Source organism: Nematolebias whitei, chromosome 4 (assembly GCF_014905685.2).
Source record: "Nematolebias whitei isolate Nwh7 chromosome 4, NemWhi1, whole genome shotgun sequence".
NCBI classification, from domain to species: Eukaryota; Metazoa; Chordata; class Actinopteri; order Cyprinodontiformes; family Rivulidae; genus Nematolebias; species Nematolebias whitei.
The window spans coordinates 27574413-27591762 of record NC_056501.1 but is presented as its reverse complement, the minus strand read 5'-3'; the positions used below and the strand labels follow the sequence as shown (position 1 = coordinate 27591762).

Here is a 17350-nt window from a genome sequence, read left to right as displayed (position 1 = left end):
TAAATTAAAAGTGAAAACATCTAAACTATCAAAAAATTGAGATAAAATACACTTTCTTGTGTAGAACTAGGCAGGTTTGTTATTATTTTTTCCATATTTATAGTAAATAATGTGCAGCCCATTTGGAAATAAAGCATATAGATGCAACCTTATGACTTAAGAGTCAAAAACTGAGCCTTGGTGACATTTAATTGTGTAAATTTTGTGCACCTGCTACATAAATATGTTTTTATTGCCATTATAAATACAAGCATTGCTCATTTCCATTTAATTTTGGGTTGCAGTCACATGTTGCTTTAGAGCTGAGTTGCAGACACCCTGTTTAGATTACTTTTTAGCAACCAGTTCCAAATTTTCTCATTTAATTCTAATAAATAAGCTTTTTTTTTCTTATTCTTAGGCTTGGCGGACCTTTGGCTTCCACCAGTATCAACTTGATTTGTCTCCTTACATTAGGGAGCAGTTTTTATTTACGTTGTGAGGTGTCCCAACTTTTTAACGTCACACCAGGGGACAAGCGTGATGGCATATCCTCAACGCAGTGTTGGACATGTTTATCACTTCAGCTGCTCATTTTATGTGAGGAAAGGATGTTTTATATGCAACTCCACCTACCAGGAGATTTAGTAAAATAAGTCAACAAGTGCAGCCTAATGTTTTATTCCTACACAACTTGTTGAACGTGAGCATTGTGATTCAGAATATTAAACTGCATTGTCGTGTCATTTTGTCCATTTTATCGCATGAAGTGACAAAAGTTCAAACAGGAGTGGAGCGCTTTGGTAAATGTCAACTATTTGAGCTGAACAAAACTATCATAGATCTTTGTTTGTATTTGCATATACTGTCAAAGGCGATGCAGAATGAACACACTCATCGAATTATGGAAGTGAGGAAAAGCTCGGCCTTGCTCACAATTGGCTACCTGTTGAGCAGTCGCTGCTATACTTGACTAACATTTGACCCGTGGATTGTCTGTCTGAAAACCTAAAGTCATGACAGTCGAGGATGTCAGCTGACACCACTTGTCAATATGATCTGGCTGTTTTTGTGAGGACATCAGCTTTGTTAAAGCAGCAGCAGAAGAAAATATCATGTTTGTCAATTACACCTCAGACAGGCGGACCGGTCTGTGATGCAAAAATGGAGCGTTTGTTGTTGTGTTTGACTCTGGTGAAGAACTTGCTGCTCTGGGCAGTAGCTAAAATCTGAGCCCCAGGATTAAGCAGATGCCATTCTAGGCCTTTCCAGCTCTCTGGATACCAACACTCTGGGAACTGTAGTTCATTAATAGTGAAGACTGATAGCCATTGTTTATTATGAAGGCCGCCTTTGAACTACAGCTCCCATGTACCGTTGTGCTCTGTACTATAACTGAATTCCTCCAGATTGCTTAATGTTTACTCTCAGTCCGCATGCTAGGTTTCTGGGACAGACTCTGTAGGCCTGCTTCAGTTTATGTGGGCACACAGAGATTGTTTTTACCATTTCGAGTGTTTGGAACAACAATTTTTAAACTGTTCATATATATAATGTTTGATCAAATTACTATCTGTGCTGTCATACAAAAAATAGAAGCTTTTTTGGTTTTTCACAAGACCAAATAATGTTTTTGTGTGTATCGTTAAGAAAATGGGTCAGTAGACTCGGGTGCCATCAGCGGCATATTTCTTTAGATATAAACCAACAAAGCGTTTTGTTTAACAGTTCACACATAAAACTATAAGATTAAATGATCTGAAATAATTGCTAGTTTACGTTTATTTGTAGGACTTTATATACATATTTCTGCACATAGATTTAAGCTTTGTGCATGTTTGTCATCCACAAAATATATTGTATCTTAAATCTGCAAAGTTAATCCAAAGATAATGTTTATTGAAATGTCAAACTACTCTTCTGAAGGGGACGGAATATAAATAAGCTGCCTTCCCTTTTTCTTCATAACGTTTTCAAGCTACAATTTGTTCTTATTGCACAAAATTACAAAGTGTTTACCAATAGAAGGGCAGCTACCATGCAGCAAATCTTGCTCATATTTCTGATTTTAGGATATTTGTCACATTTGCTAAAACACACATTTCTGTTGGAGCTAAACTCTGATACAAATTATTTTTTTATGTTTATGGTAAACGTATGCATCATTTGGGTTCTTTTTTTTGTCGCTGATTTATTTTTAATTTTTATGCATATGACAAGCGTTCAAAAGCTCAGGTGTGACACTGTGATGCTTGGGCAGCTGACTCTCAGCTGAATCTCACTGTAGTGTGTTATAATTCTTCACAATATTTCAGTGGTTTTTGTATTCGTCCTTAAATTCTGCCTAAACAAACCATAAATAAACATGAGCTACATGCTGTTTTTTTATTTATACACGGTGGACTACTAGGGGTATAGGACTACTTTATATTGAATAATGTAAATAATAATTACATTTTTTTTTTTAACAATTGACTTTATTTTACTTGATGATTACCAGTAGTTCTATTTTACAATCAGTAACAATCAGTAAGCCAGATGTTTGTGGCTATTTCATTTTTCAGGATATCTTTCATTTTACATTGTTTGCTTATCAAATTCATGGTTAATTTAAAAGCCAAATAGGAAATCTATATGAACAAAATGCCTCTGACCTTTTACTCTCCTAGGTGGAGTCCTTCATTCTGGACCAGGAGGACTTGGATAACCCCATTATGAAGACAGCCTCAGAGTTGCTATTGTCCAGCGCCACAGATGGAGTTGATCTGAGGACAGTAGATCCAGAGACACAGGCCCGACTTGAAGCTTTACTGGAAGCTGCAGGTACGACTGAACTCATCTTAGTAAACACATCTTAATATCACGTTAAACAATGCATTTCTGGCCAGTCTTAAAAAAAAATCTTTATATATAACGCGTCTTAGGCTGTGCATTAACATTCACTAACTTTTAATAAGTAAATCCATGCCTTTTAAGTGTCCTTTAAACTACTAGTTGACACAAATTTATTTTTTTATGTGATGTCCTTTAATCAATACACTACGAGACCAAAGAGCAATCACTTTGGACATATAAAGACAGCAAATTTCAGGATGTAGTGACCCACTCTACTTCACCTCCCCTTTTCCTGAGTCTGCTTTTTTTTCCCCCAGATCAATAGTGTTTATTAATCCTTAGAGCATGTTGCTAGCACATGTGAGAACCTACAGGGAGCAGCCTAGGAGCTCAGACATAAACGCACAAATCAAGCTCAGACAACCACACCAAACTGATAGACAAATACTTGACAGGCAGGTTAATGCCTACATATATTCCCTTTATTTGAAGTTTGATCACAGCAGCTAGTACTGATTCTTTAAAGAGACAAACTTATTTCTAGTTATTTAAAAACAATATTACAAACTATTGTTGTTTTCAGTATTGCATATCAGTGTTTCTTCTAGTTGACTTTCCTTGGCAGGGCGCTCATATCCTCCGTGGTGGTGGGGAAGACACGTCTGTGTTGCCCGCTGTTTGTACCATCAGTTTTTGAGCGGGGGTGTGGGGAGGAGACGGCTCAGCGTGAGAGTGACAGAGCGCTACTTCCATAGTCATAGATTTTTAGCTAGCGCAACTGTATTGCGCGCCGCTAGCTTAGCGCTATGTCAGTGCCGGCAACTGTCGACGGGGGGTGGTTTGGTAGGCAGGGCGCTTGGTTCTGTTGACGGGGTGGGGCGCCCTGCTTGTATATTTGTAGGGGAAATGCTTCATATTTATTTTTTGATGGCAAAAAAAAAAACCAGACCTTGAGTTTGGGGAATTGAAGTCGTTCAACTGAGGATATATATTTTTTAATGTCAAATTTTCTTGGTTGGATGTAAAACATTAAACAAATACTGGCAAATCATTATTAGCTTTTTATCTTAAGTGAAACATAACTTTAGATAAGAATAAATGAGTTTAGACTTCCTTCTTTTGAGACTTGAGGTTGTTTGGGGAGAAAGGTGGAAATATTTACAATCCAGAACAAGTCAAATGGCAAAAAAAAAATTTTTTTACTTCACGTCTCCTTTAGGGATTAAAGGTGGGATTCATGAAAAATAAAGATCACCCTTTGATTCTGTAGCATATCAGAAAGTAGTTTTGCAGCGATTTGGATAATTTTGTTTAATTAGAGTTTATAATCTCCCTTTAAGAAGGCCTGTTTACATTAATCCAGTAGGGCCGGGTGTCCTGGCCTCATTTGGACCTGTGAACATTACCACGCAGATTAACGTTGTAACACACCGTGTGCATGGGGCTTGTGTTCAACAGCTAATGGCTAATCTCACCCTAGTCCCCTTTCACCTGGGCTATTCCTGCCAAGGGGGGTAACTTATATAATCGGTTTTTATTTCTTAAGATCTCTTCTCTTCTTATTTGTTCAATAGTGATTAAGATAACGTGCTGATATGCTGGTTCAATAGTTAATGATAGCAAAGACGGGAGGATGTAGTAGTTGTGGCCCAAAGATTTACATAGCTTATTTTCATTTTCAGCCTCAACAAAGTATTAAAATAAAAAGTCTGTTTTATACCATCACCAGGAATAATGCAGTGTCTGCTGCCTGTGAGTCTTTGATTTAAAATGTCCTTTTTATTGTAGAACAATAGCCACAAAATGTGTTTGTATGATGACTTTTTGGTTATTTGCCTGTCAGGACATTATGCACCTAAAAATGGGAGACTGTATGTAAAGAGCAAATGTTTCCACAGTGTTTATTTAATATGGGCAAAAAATACTTTTAATTTAGGGCAGACCCATAGATCCTAAAACTGTAGTTGTGGGTGTGTCATTTAGATTTTATTTTTAACTACAGTCAAATAGAAAAAACAAAAACCTTTTCAGTTACTTTTGGTTGTTTAACATTTTCATCATTTGAAGGATGTAGTGAGGTTTTGTAAATCTTAGGAAAATTTTAAAAGTTTGTTTCAATATGGGGTGGGCGATATGGCTCAAATATAATATTGTGATATTTCAGAGCATTCTGACGATAACGATAAATTTTATGATATAACTAAGAAAAAAAAACAGAAATCATAGTTATTCATTTGACAAAATTAATTTACCATGTTGCTTTGCAGTATTATTTATAAAAAAACGAGGGTTAATTTTACTGCAATTACTTTATTTATTAGTAAAGTATTCAAAAAGTATAAAAATAAAAAATATCCTTCTTTTATTTAGATTGAAAAAGTCTGTACAAAATATAGATCAACAAAATCCACAACAAAACTAAAGTGCAGGTGCAGTTCCCAAAGAAACTAAATAAAATGAAAGCTTAAGATCTGTAAATGTAACGTACAACAAAATATATGTTGCCTTTAAATGAGCTATAATTTTCAGAACTTGTAACAAGGTGATCAGCTGACCCTGAAGCTTGTGGTGTTTCAGCTTCCTCTGTTCCTGCAGGAATGATTCCATTTCTCTGATGCTCTGTCTTTGATCATCTGCCTCTGTTCTTGGTCCATGGACTGTGGGACTCGAGAGACACAGCTGAGCTGTGCACTGTTTGTACCCACAGTTTAGAGCTGGGGTGGAGGTGGGTGGCTCAGCGTGAGCGATGCCTTTACTTTTTAGCTAGCTAGTATTGCGCACGGTTAGCTTAGCGTTACGCCAGTTCCAGTGGGGAGTGCGCACTTCGGTTTGATAGTTTGGTGCGCTCGGTTCTGTTAACAAGACAGGGCGCCCCGCTTGTATAAAGGTAGGGAAAACACTGATGTAGTTGCGTCATGAAACTAGCATATCATATAATTTATTTTCCTGGGCAAGTTTTTTTTAACAGATATTATCATGAACAATATGATAAGGCCTAGCCCTAATTCAATGTTTTTGTCAGTTTAGAAAATATTGAGAGACTATGGTTCATACTTTGTGATGATCTTTTGAATATAGTAGTCCCTCGTTTATTGCAGGGATTGCGTTCCACACCCGCCGCAATAAGTGAAAATCCGCCAAGTAGCAACTTTATATTTATTCTAGTAGTTATGTTGGCCGGCACAGGACCAGTGGTCTGATTGAGTGGTCCAAGAGAAAAAAAAGTCCCGGTGGGCTCAAAATGGAGCACCAGACTTTTTTGGAGGCGAGTGTCCCGCTCGGAAGTCCTTGTGGGCCGGCTACTAGCTCTCAAGATTCACCGATGGGTCTGTAGGTTCGGTTCTGGTCCGGTTCAGTGGGTTCCGTGTGACTGCATTCGCTGGGTGCCGAAGTCACTGTAATAAGCGCCAGACTTTATCGGATCGGATCAAAACTTTCCTCCATTTTAGCAGAAAGCAACGGCTGAAAATAACGTGGGAAATTCTGGGTAGTGCACTGTTGGCTTCTGGGAAATATAGTCCTTTTGAGTGGCAATACATTGCAGGCTTATTGAGAGAAAACTACAAAATGGCAGCGCCTGTCCGAAGTATTTTGTCTTTTTTCTTTTCTAGTGTTCAATCTTACTTTGAAAAACCTCGGTAGAGCGAGTCCATGAAAGTCAAACCGCGAAGTAGCGAGGGACTACTATAAATTAAACTAGTTGACCTTGTGGCTGTGGAGTAATCTTTCAGTAACGTGTGCCACCTGTCAGCCATGGCCAGTATAACTGGACATCATAGTGTGAGTGTGATGGTCAGCACTAAAGCTAAACAAACTAAAGTTTCTTGTCTATTGGGTAATATGCCCATTATTGGTCAGTTACATTGAGCTTTAGCCATTGATGGGCTATCTAAAAGTTTTTTGTTCTTCTCAAAATGGTTCAATGATGCAGCTAACAAAACAAGCCGTTTTTTAAAACTGTTCACAAAAGCACTAATCATGCCGACCACTTCCTTCTAGAAGAAGTAATTACACAATGAAGTACATCACTGAACCAGTAAGTGACAGCAGCACCGTTGTTTTAAGAAGCGTGCTGCTCTTGCTACCCACCACTTCTTCCTGCTAACTCAGCTCTGTGACTACTTCTCTCGATGGCTCAGTCATAACAGAAGCAAGTTGACTTTAGTTCTCCTCACAATGCCTAGGTTGTTTTAAATGTCTTGGGCAGTTAAAAGGTATTTCAGACCTGGCTTAGAAGTGTTGTGTGAAATATGTTAATGTTTTCAGACTGTAGGAACCTTTTTTTATGTGCTCTGATAACCATTAAATCCAGCTAACATTCCAGTTTGTTTTTCCACTGAAGGATATGTGGTTGTTCACACATATTACATTATGCTTTTACACAGATCTAGAGTATAATGTTCATTTTTCTGTCTATTTTTTCTTTTATTTTTTTTCAATTCTAAAGAAAACTATGCACAAAATTAGAAATTACTTGCACGTTTGCTTAGTCAGCTACGTGCTTACCATATTTCTTAGCCTTTATGGCATAAAGTACAGTCCGTCAAAGTTAAACAAAATGCCAAGAGGCCAAACATTTTGCCATTTCAAGCTCATGTTATAAAACAGGCACAATATTACATAATTTGCTATAATCATGACAGCCTCAACACAGCAGATATTTCTCTTGACGTGCTGTTTTTGATGAACGTAGTGTTCGTATGTGACGTGGCAGCACTGACCATCATCCAACTGTTAGACAATCTATTTTCTTCTATCGCTTCAAATAAAAATAAAAAAAGATCTTATAATTGCTCTAAACATTTCTTAAAACCTTGGGATAACCTTTAAAAAGGTTGTTTGATCTGAAAACAGCTAGTGCTGCATGCTTTAGTACCTTGTTCCTCAAATTTTTTTTGGAAAAAATTGCGACCACTCGGGCTCTCATTTCCCCTTCAACTCATGACCCATCCATCCCACCTCAATCTGTAGCTCTATTTGACCATTTTGAACCCATCACTCTATCTTCTCTAGAGCAGGTCATGTGCAGCTTGAAACCGTCTGGTTCCCCCTTTGATGTGGTCCCCCTCGACTACTAAAGGAGGTTTTTCCTACTCTGGGTCCGTCCATTCTTGCCATAGTAAACAGTAGTTTATCCACTGGCCTGGTGCCAAAACCTTTAAACATGCTGCCGTCCAGCCTCCTGAAAAAACCAAACCTTGACCCCTCAGTTGTATCCAACTTCCAGCCTGTCTCCAAACTCCCATTTGTTTCTAAACTACTGGAGAAAATAGTCGAGTCCCAGTTGGAAGTGTTTCCTGGAGGGTCACGCCATGTTAGAGCTATTCCAATCTGGCTTTAAACCTCTCCATAACACTGAAACTGCCCTGCTGAAGGTCTTTAACGACATTTTCAGATCCACAGATACTGGTGATTCTGTGCAGCTTGTCCTGTTGGACCTCACAGCTGCCTTTGACACCTTGCCATATCGCACATTGCTAGTATGGTATGGTAAGATAAATAAGGTGATTATAGAATCAAAAGTTCAATGGAAGAAGAATGCACTTTTTGGGGAAAGACTTACTTTTTGTGTCTCATTGAACTGTCCCAATGCCACAATAACTTATCCCATGATGGTAAAATTTTTACTCACTGGTACTTGTTGCAGCTTGTTGGGTTTAAGTTTCTAAATTTAGCAGACGTTTAAGCAAGACTACATTGAATATTAATAGTTTTCACATGATGTTGTAGCTGTTGCTTCACTTCAGCTCATTACATATATATTTTTTACTTTAAAATTGTTTAAACATATTTTTTCAATAAAGCACACATTTTCCAGAGAAGTTGTGATGTATCTTAAATAATATAATAGACTTGAGATTATCTGTCAGACTAGGGATGTGCGATATGGCATAAAATTCATATCACGATATTTATTGTGATGGGTGGCGGTAACAATATACAAACCATATTCCAAAAAAGTTGGGACACTAAACAAATTGTGAATAAAAACTGAATGCAATGATGTGGAGATGGCAAATGTCAATATTTTATTCGTAATATAACATAGATGACAGATTAAAGTTTAATCTGAGTAAATGTAACATTTTAAAGGAAAAATATGTTGATTCAAAATTTCACTGTGTCAACAAATCCCAAAAAAGTTGGGACATGTAGCAATAAGTGGCTGGAAAAAGGAAAATGAGCATATAACGAACAGCTGGAAGACCAATTAACACTAATTAGGTCAATTGACAACATGATTAGGTATAAAAAGAGCTTCTCAGAGTGTCAGTGTCTCTCAGAAGCCAAGATGGTAAGAGGATCACCAATTCCACCATTGTTGTGCAGAAAGATAGTGCAGCAATACCAGAATGGTGTTACCCAGCGTAAAATAGCAAAGACTTTCAAGTTCTCATCATCAACCGTGCATAACATCATCAAAAGATTCAGAGAATCTGAAACAATCGCTGTGAGTAAGGGTCAAGGCCTTAAAACTCTACTGGATGCTCGTGATCTCCGGGCCCTTAAACGTCACTGCACCTCAAACAGGAACGCCACTGTCAAGGAAATAACAGAATGGGCTCAGGAATACTTCCAGAAAGCATTGTCAGTGAACACAATCCACCGTGCCATCCGCCGTTGCCAGCTGAAACTCTACAGTGCAAAGAGGAAGCCATTTCTAAGCAAGCTCCACAAGCTCAGACGTTTGCACTGGGCCAGGGGTAATTTAAAATGGAGTGTGGCAAAATGGAAGACTGTTCTGTGGTCAGATGAGTCACGATTTGAAGTTCTTTATGGAACACTGGGACGCCATGTCATCCGGACCAGAGAGGACAAGGATAGCCCAAGTTGTTATCAACGCTCCGTTCAGAAGCCTGCATCACTGATGGTATGGGGTTGCATGAGCGCTTGTGGCATGGACAGCTTGCATGTCTGGAAAGGCACCATTAATGCAGAGAACTATGTTCAGGTTCTAGAACAACATATGTTCCCATCTAGACGTCCTCTCTTTCAGGGAAGACCCTGCATTTTTCAACACGATAATGCCAGACCACATTCTGCAGCAATCACAACATCATGGCTACGTAGGAGAAGAATCCGGGTATTGAAATGGCCAGCCTGCAGTCCAGATCTTTCACCTATAGAGAACATTTGGCGCATCATAAAGAGGAAGGTGCGACAAAGAAGACCCAAAACGATTGAACAGTTAGAGGCCTGTATTAGATATGAATGGGAGAGCATTCCTATTTCTAAACTTGAGAAACTGGTCTCCTCTGTCCCCAGACGTCTGTTGAGTGTTGTAAGAAGAAGGGGGGATGCCACACAGTGGTAAAAATGGACTTGTCCCAACTTTTTTGGGATTTGTTGACGCCATGAAATTTGGAAAAAGCAGATTTTTCCCTTAAAATGATACATTCTCTCAGTTTAAACTTTTGATCTGTGATTTGTGTTCTATTCTGAATAAAATATTAGATGTTGGCACCTCCACATCATTGCATTCAGTTTTTATTCACAATTTGTTTAGTGTCCCAACTTTTTTGGAATCCGGTTTGTATATCATGACTAGGAATGTGCGATATGGCATAAAATTCATATCTTGATATGTATTGTGAAGGGTGGCAATAATGATATATATTGCAATATGTTTTTGGTATAAAACTTGCAGTAGGAATTTTAAAAAAGCATAGGGTGTCCTTTTGCCATAATTTATTTTGAATTAAGAAAATTCCACTACTAGGTCCAGCGTTTTTAAATAATAAACAAATCATGTATTAGGCTTTTTTCTTGTAGTGCAAAACAGTGCAAAAGATATCAAATGTCATTTTAGCCATATGTTTTAAACAAAATATGTTATTAACTCAACAGTTTCCAGTCATCTCACTTAAGAAATGAACAGCAACAGAGCAGCATGTTACATATAAAAAAGTGCACACTGAAAACACTTAACAAAACTCAAATTCAAAATCTCGCTGTCATGAGTCTAACGATTGTTGGCCAACAACACCAGCTTGTCCACAGTCTCTGGCTTTAACAGAGACCGGTGGCATGAAACAATGTTGCCACCAATGCTAAATACCCTTTCTGAAGGAGCACTCATGGTTGGAATGCAAAGGTATTTCTTGGCCAGTATTACCATTCTTGGAAAATTAGCCTGGTGCAGTTTCCACCAGTCCAATGGGTCAGTTTCTGACAGATTAAGGTTTAGCTTCCAAAGCAAAGGAGGGGTTCCTTCATTGGGCACTTCCTTCTGCTTTAAGGAGAGCTGACACAAAATGGTGACCAGTTTCCTCTGTGGCTTTGACCAGAGAAGGTCCCTCAGTAAAATCACACAACACAGCATTCTTTTCAAAGATCTGACAGACTTTTTGTTTAGCACAAATGCACTCTAAAGCTGACCAACACTTACTTTAACTTTCAACGGAACACAGCGTTTTGCTCATGCGTCTGAACTCGGCAACAGTATGGCAAGCCGGCCGTAGTTAGCGTGTAGCTTCTCTACTTAGCTCTAGAAGAAAACAAACTTTAACATCTTTTACGCAGTTTTCAACAAAAAAAAAAACGTAACAATTAAATCTGACAACTGATTTTATATCATAGACGGCGGTTAGCCGGTAAAATACAGTTCTCTATCATAGGCTAAGTGTGTTGTTTCTACCATGCACCGTATATATTGCACATTCCTATGTCAGACATATTTCTTCTAATTTTACTTGGCATGAATTGATTGTCAAATGTAAATATTAATTCGGTGTTGGTGATTAGGTAAAGATTCTTGATGATGACCCACATTTTTGGAGTGGGATGGGTTAACAAATAAAACAATCTAGTGTGTATTTACATAAATTCCCATGATGGATTCATCACGCATTTTTCTGAATGATTAACAATGCCCTGCAGACTTAATTACAACAAATGCAAGCTGTAAGTCACGTCACGCGTGAATTATAAATGAGGGCTTCTGTTACCACTGGTCACACTGGGGTGACCTTGACTGTTATCTTCTGTTTTTTGTACTAGTTAATGTAGATGTAATCATAAGCAAGAAACCTTAAAAACAGAGGTTGTTGAACAGGACGTTGACAACGGTAGTATACAGGAAGATCTATTTAAAACTGAAAAGAGAAAAATACCAAAGATGGTTGAATTTAACAAAATGATAAACACAAGTGGTGTAAATACCAACAAATATGAGTGGTTTAGCATATTTCTTTTACCATACATGAGGTGGGATGGGACAATAGAAACTGCTCAAAATATTATGACTGGACACACATTAATAAAAGCTTTAATTCAACTAAATCTTTTTTTAAGCTTCTAACTTTATTACTACAGCTTTGATAACATTATGACAGACTCCAGGTTTAATTGTTTTTGAGAAGTGGATAAACTTCCACTCCACCATTGCCTTAACTACTAACTTCTTATTAATCATACACTAACATCAGATGCATGTTTCTGTCTCTTGTTGAAAAATATATATGTAGGTTCATCTGTAAGTTTAGTTCACAATGTTCTTTTGTCTTTGTCAGCCTTTACTATTTTACATTTCAAGGCTTCTTGTAACCTGTAAACAACATTTCATTGGCCAGACAGCCTAACACAGACTTGGTTAATGTTCATTCCAATAAAATAATGTTGTGCATTCCTAAATTTTAAATTTTGCCTAAATCTTCAAAATGAATAGTAGACCAAAGTGAAACAAACTGTGGTGTTATGGTTTTCCATAATTGTCTCCAATTCATACAGTGAGGAAAATAAGTATTTGATACACTGCTGATTTGGCAAGTTTTCCCAATTACAAAGAATGGAGAGGTCTGTAATTTTTATTGTAGGGACACTTCAACCGTGAGACACAGAATCTAATAAAAAGATCTAAAAAAAAAAAATCACATTGTATGATTTTTAAATAATTAATTAGCATTTTATTGCATGAAATAAGTATTTAATACCATAGAAAAACTGAACTTAATATTTGGTACAGAAAACTTTGTTAGCAACTACAGAGGTCGGATGTTTCCTGTAGGTCTTAACCAGGTTTGGAGATGCTGCAGCAGGGATTTTGGCCCAGTCCTCCACATACAGATCTTGTCCAGATCTTTCAGGTTTCGGGGTTGTCACTGGGTAACATTGAGTTTCAGCTCCATCCATAGATTTTCTATTGGGTTCAGCTCTTGAGACTGGCTAGGCCACTCCAGAATCTTGAAATGCTTTTTATGGAGCCACTCCTTAGTTACCCTTGCTGTGTGTTTTGGGCCATTGTCATGCTGGAAGACCCAGCCATGACCCATCTTCAGTGTCTTACTGAGGGAAGGAGGTTGTTGGCCATAATCTTGTGATACATGACCCCATCCATTCTCCAATATGATGCTGTCATCCTGTCCCCTTTGCAGAAAAGTACCCACAACGTATGATGTTTCCACCCCCATGATTCACAGTTGGGACAGTGTTCTTGGGGTTGTACTCATCCTTCCTTCAAACACGTTGAGTGGAGTTGATACCAAAAAGCTCTTATTTTGGTCTCATTTGTCCCCATGTCCTTCTCCCATGCCTCTTCTGGACCATCCAAATGGTCAGTGACGAACGTCAAACAGGCCTGGACATTTTGTAGGATCTTAAACTATGACGGCGTACTGTACTAATGGTCCTCTTTGAGATTGTGGTCCCAGCTCTCTTCAGGGCGTTGACCAGGTCCTCCTGATTTTTTTTCTTAGATTCTGTCTCTCATAGTTGAAGTGTACCTACAATACGGTGTTTCCCCTACCATTATACAAGGAGGGCACCCCGCCCTATCAACAGAAACAAGCGCCTTACCTACCGAACTGTAACTTGGTACCTACTTATTTTCCCCACTGTATAGCTACAAGAGGACAGCAAGAAAACAAAAACAGCAACTCTATTGTAAGAAAAGTAAAAATTTTAGACAGCTGAATATAAAACTGATTAAATTTAGTGGTATTTTAAAAGACTGGGTTCTGATTATCCAGTTTATTTAATTTAAACACACTAGACTATTCCTAAACGTACAATGTTATACTGGTGATGAACTAATTAGCCAAGGTTTACAGCTGTAACACTAAATTCTAAATGGATGACCCCCAGTTTGATCAAGTTGTGTACTTTATTACCTGTGTGTTAGATCTGCGTTTAGGTATGTTCACATGACCTGACATATTTTATCTTGGCACTGCTAGAATAAAAATTGTGTTATTTGTGTAAACATGGCAGTTCTGGGTGGAGGAGAGCAGGAGCAGCTGCTTATGGGTAAACACACGATGAAAAGGGCATTTCTACTGAAACATCTGTCCTCGTTCTTTGTCATGAGTTACACTTAGGTAATTTCTTTTCTTCATGAGGTATTAAACCCTAATTGATGTACTGAACCAATCCAAGATGCAAACTTATTGCAGTTTCTGAGTTGATACAATATTACACTTATCAAATCCCTCAACTGTTTTACTGGAAAAATTGTGAAATTTTGGTTTCAAGCTCTTAAGTTTAGCCTAAAGACGCAGTCCAAGTGGTGAAAACATTGGATCTCAAAAAGTGAAGTCTTGCTGCTAGTTTTGCCAGACAAATGAACACGTTAAAACTAAAACGAACAAAAAATTAAACAACTTTATTTCTTTTTATGAATATATGCACATCCTAGAAAAAAATGCTAACGCATGTACATGAAAGCCTTTAAAGCTTGTTGGTTTGAAAAATGTTCTGATGTTATTATGGTCATATTGAACATTCTTGCCTTCTATCCTCCTTTTTGGACTTTTCTTCTTTTTGAAACAAACACAACCACAAACACATAATTCTCTTTGGCATTTTGCTTTCTTTGTAGTTGTGTTTTTCCACTTCTGACCAGGGTCTCCAGGATTTTTTTTCCTTCACAGTTCCACTTAGCCTGCTTCACTTATCCATCTATAATTCATACAGGTTGAGATATTTTTCTCTTGTATTATTAACAGCCTTTAACCTTTGTTGACTAGTTTGCAAATTGCATTCTTCCTTCACTGCATTCCTTGTGGTTTGAGAGATTCTTTTAGCTTACGTTTACAAACCCAACTGCTGCCCAGTGAACATTGTTTATATCTTGTTTTGAAAACAATAGGAATCAAATATGCTGCATTGAAAGTAGTGACAGGATATATCACGCCAAATTAACAAATGCTTGTGTGTTTTGTGTCTGTCTGTGTGGGATTATTTTCCCCCCTCTATGCTGCTACTAACCTTGGATTGGATTGGCTTGGCTGGACTGGACTTGCTTCTACATCTGGTCTGGTGTGGTTCTGCTCCCCCCTGTGGTTTGCACTGCCCTATGCACCTCTGCCCTCTCGGTGTTCGGCAGGCATCGGTAAACTGTCCACTGCCGATGGTAAAGCTTTTGCAGACCCTGAAGTGCTACGCCGGCTAACATCATCAGTGAGTTGTGCCCTGGACGAGGCAGCAGCCGCCCTGACACGTATGAGGGCTGAAAACACACTTAACGCCGGCCAAGCTGACAAGTATGTATCCCCCTCCCGCCCCCGTTATTTTATAATTCTTTTCATGTTCTGTTTTTGCCTGAAGGTGAGGCGTATGTGTGTTCACCTGTCACAGTAGCAGTAATTGCAGCAGTTTGGTTATTTTCAGCCGTAGTTTAGCAGAAGCGTGTTCAGATGGGGATGTCAACGCTGTGCGCAAATTACTGGATGAAGGACGAAGCGTCAATGAACATACAGAAGAGGGGGAGAGCCTGTTGTGCCTCGCTTGCTCGGCCGGCTACTATGAACTTGCACAGGTATGGAAGCATTGTGGTGGTTTGTGTAAGTTGTTTTGTTTTTGAGAACTAGTTCAATGTGTGTTTTCTAACATTACAATTTCACCTTCCATTCATAGGTTTTATTGGCTATGCATGCCAATGTAGAAGACCGGGGTATCAAGGGGGACATAACGCCCCTCATGGCTGCTGCCAGTGGAGGCTATGTGGACATTGTCAAACTGCTTCTTGTCCATGGGGCAGATGTCAATGCACAATCCTCCACAGGTAAAACTATTTTAATTTCTGTAGTTATTGATGTATTTTCCATTTCCTGTCTTATTAACCTTCCGTTGTCTTCAGGTAACACAGCTTTGACGTACGCATGTGCCGGTGGCTTTGTGGACGTGGTAAAGGTGCTGCTAAAAGAGGGTGCAAACATTGAGGACCACAATGAGAACGGACACACACCTCTTATGGAGGCGGCCAGTGCTGGCCATGTAGAGGTGGCCAGGGTACTCTTGGAGTACGGCGCTGGCATCAACACACACTCCAATGAGTTCAAGGAGAGCGCTCTCACACTTGCCTGCTATAAAGGTCAGAACTCAAATATGACCTTTCTGTTTTGTGTTTTAATGCATTCCAGCCTGCAGACATTTTCATACATCTTGCAAATATTGGTAGTCAACCCCACACCTCACCCCAACACGTAACTGTAGAGCATATAGGGTACAATTTCGGTCATGTTTTCTCTTATTCACTCAAAGTACAATCAGATCTTTTAGCCTTTTAGCACTCCTCCTACTTGCTTTGTCAAGCCCCTGTTAAAAAACATAAAAAAAAAATATTGTAAAATCAGCAACAAACATTAAACAGTTATGGCTGTTGGAGAATGTTGCACTCATGAGTATATTTGACTGATATTGACAACTGTCATAGGCCATGTTTATCTATACTTATCAATTACTAAGTAGAAAAATAATAGTCAGCAGCTACAACTAGTATACTGGAGCTCACAAATTATAATTTTTTTTGGGGTGGGGGGGGGGATGAATGTTCTATACATTATTTTTTACAACTTTATTGAAAAACAAAATGTTTAGACTGGGCTCAGTAAACGCATATCAAAACCAAAAAATAGACACATGCATAATCAAGTAACATCTAGAGACTAGTCAAATAAAATAAGACAGTCGTGACCATCTTTGCAGGAAAATATCCATTTTCATTTGTAATTGGGCAGTCAGACAGTCCATCACAGACACGTTTCAATTTTTGCATCCATTGAATAATATTTGGTGAGCAGGGCTTAATCCAGTTTAGGGTAATAGTCTTTCTTGCTACTAGCAACAGAATGTGCAAAATGTAACATTGATTTTTAGTGAGTAAATTCTTGGGATATATGTCCAACAGAAATAGAAGTGGATCCATGGGAAGTTCTGTCCTTAGCTATATATTATTTTTAAGTGTACAAGTTTATATATGGATTATTAAATATCATTATATGTTTATAGAAGTTGCTTTAATAAATTAAAAACATACTGGCCAAAACTATAAAATTGGTGTTGTATATCGGCCATCGACTGACCTGATATCTAAGGAAGGATTGGCATTTACTATAGAAAAACTAATCTTGGTCAACCTCTTGAGTGATGCAGCCAATTTAACCATTGGTTGTAATCTCATTATAATGGAAAATGTAAATATTAAAAAAGCAGTTTTTATGGCCGTTAACAGGAGAACAACCTCTGGAGATATTAGTGTTTTTTGGGGGAGATCACCAAAAGAAGAGGGGTTTCTTTGAAAACACTAGTTTACATTCCC

The 17350-nt window shown here is 38.3% G+C and overlaps 1 protein-coding gene across 1 annotated transcript in view; it reads left to right on the top strand.

Moving 5' to 3' along the window:
• Positions 1–17350, top strand: part of ankhd1 (ankyrin repeat and KH domain containing 1) — a gene marked incomplete in the record, with an annotated part of 44259 nt that overhangs the window by 1039 nt on the left and 25870 nt on the right. The window contains 5 exon segments of the mRNA XM_037675371.1: positions 2649–2802; positions 15137–15293; positions 15421–15568; positions 15667–15814; positions 15890–16123. Of these exon segments, the coding sequence (XP_037531299.1) occupies positions 2649–2802; positions 15137–15293; positions 15421–15568; positions 15667–15814; positions 15890–16123 (841 nt within the window).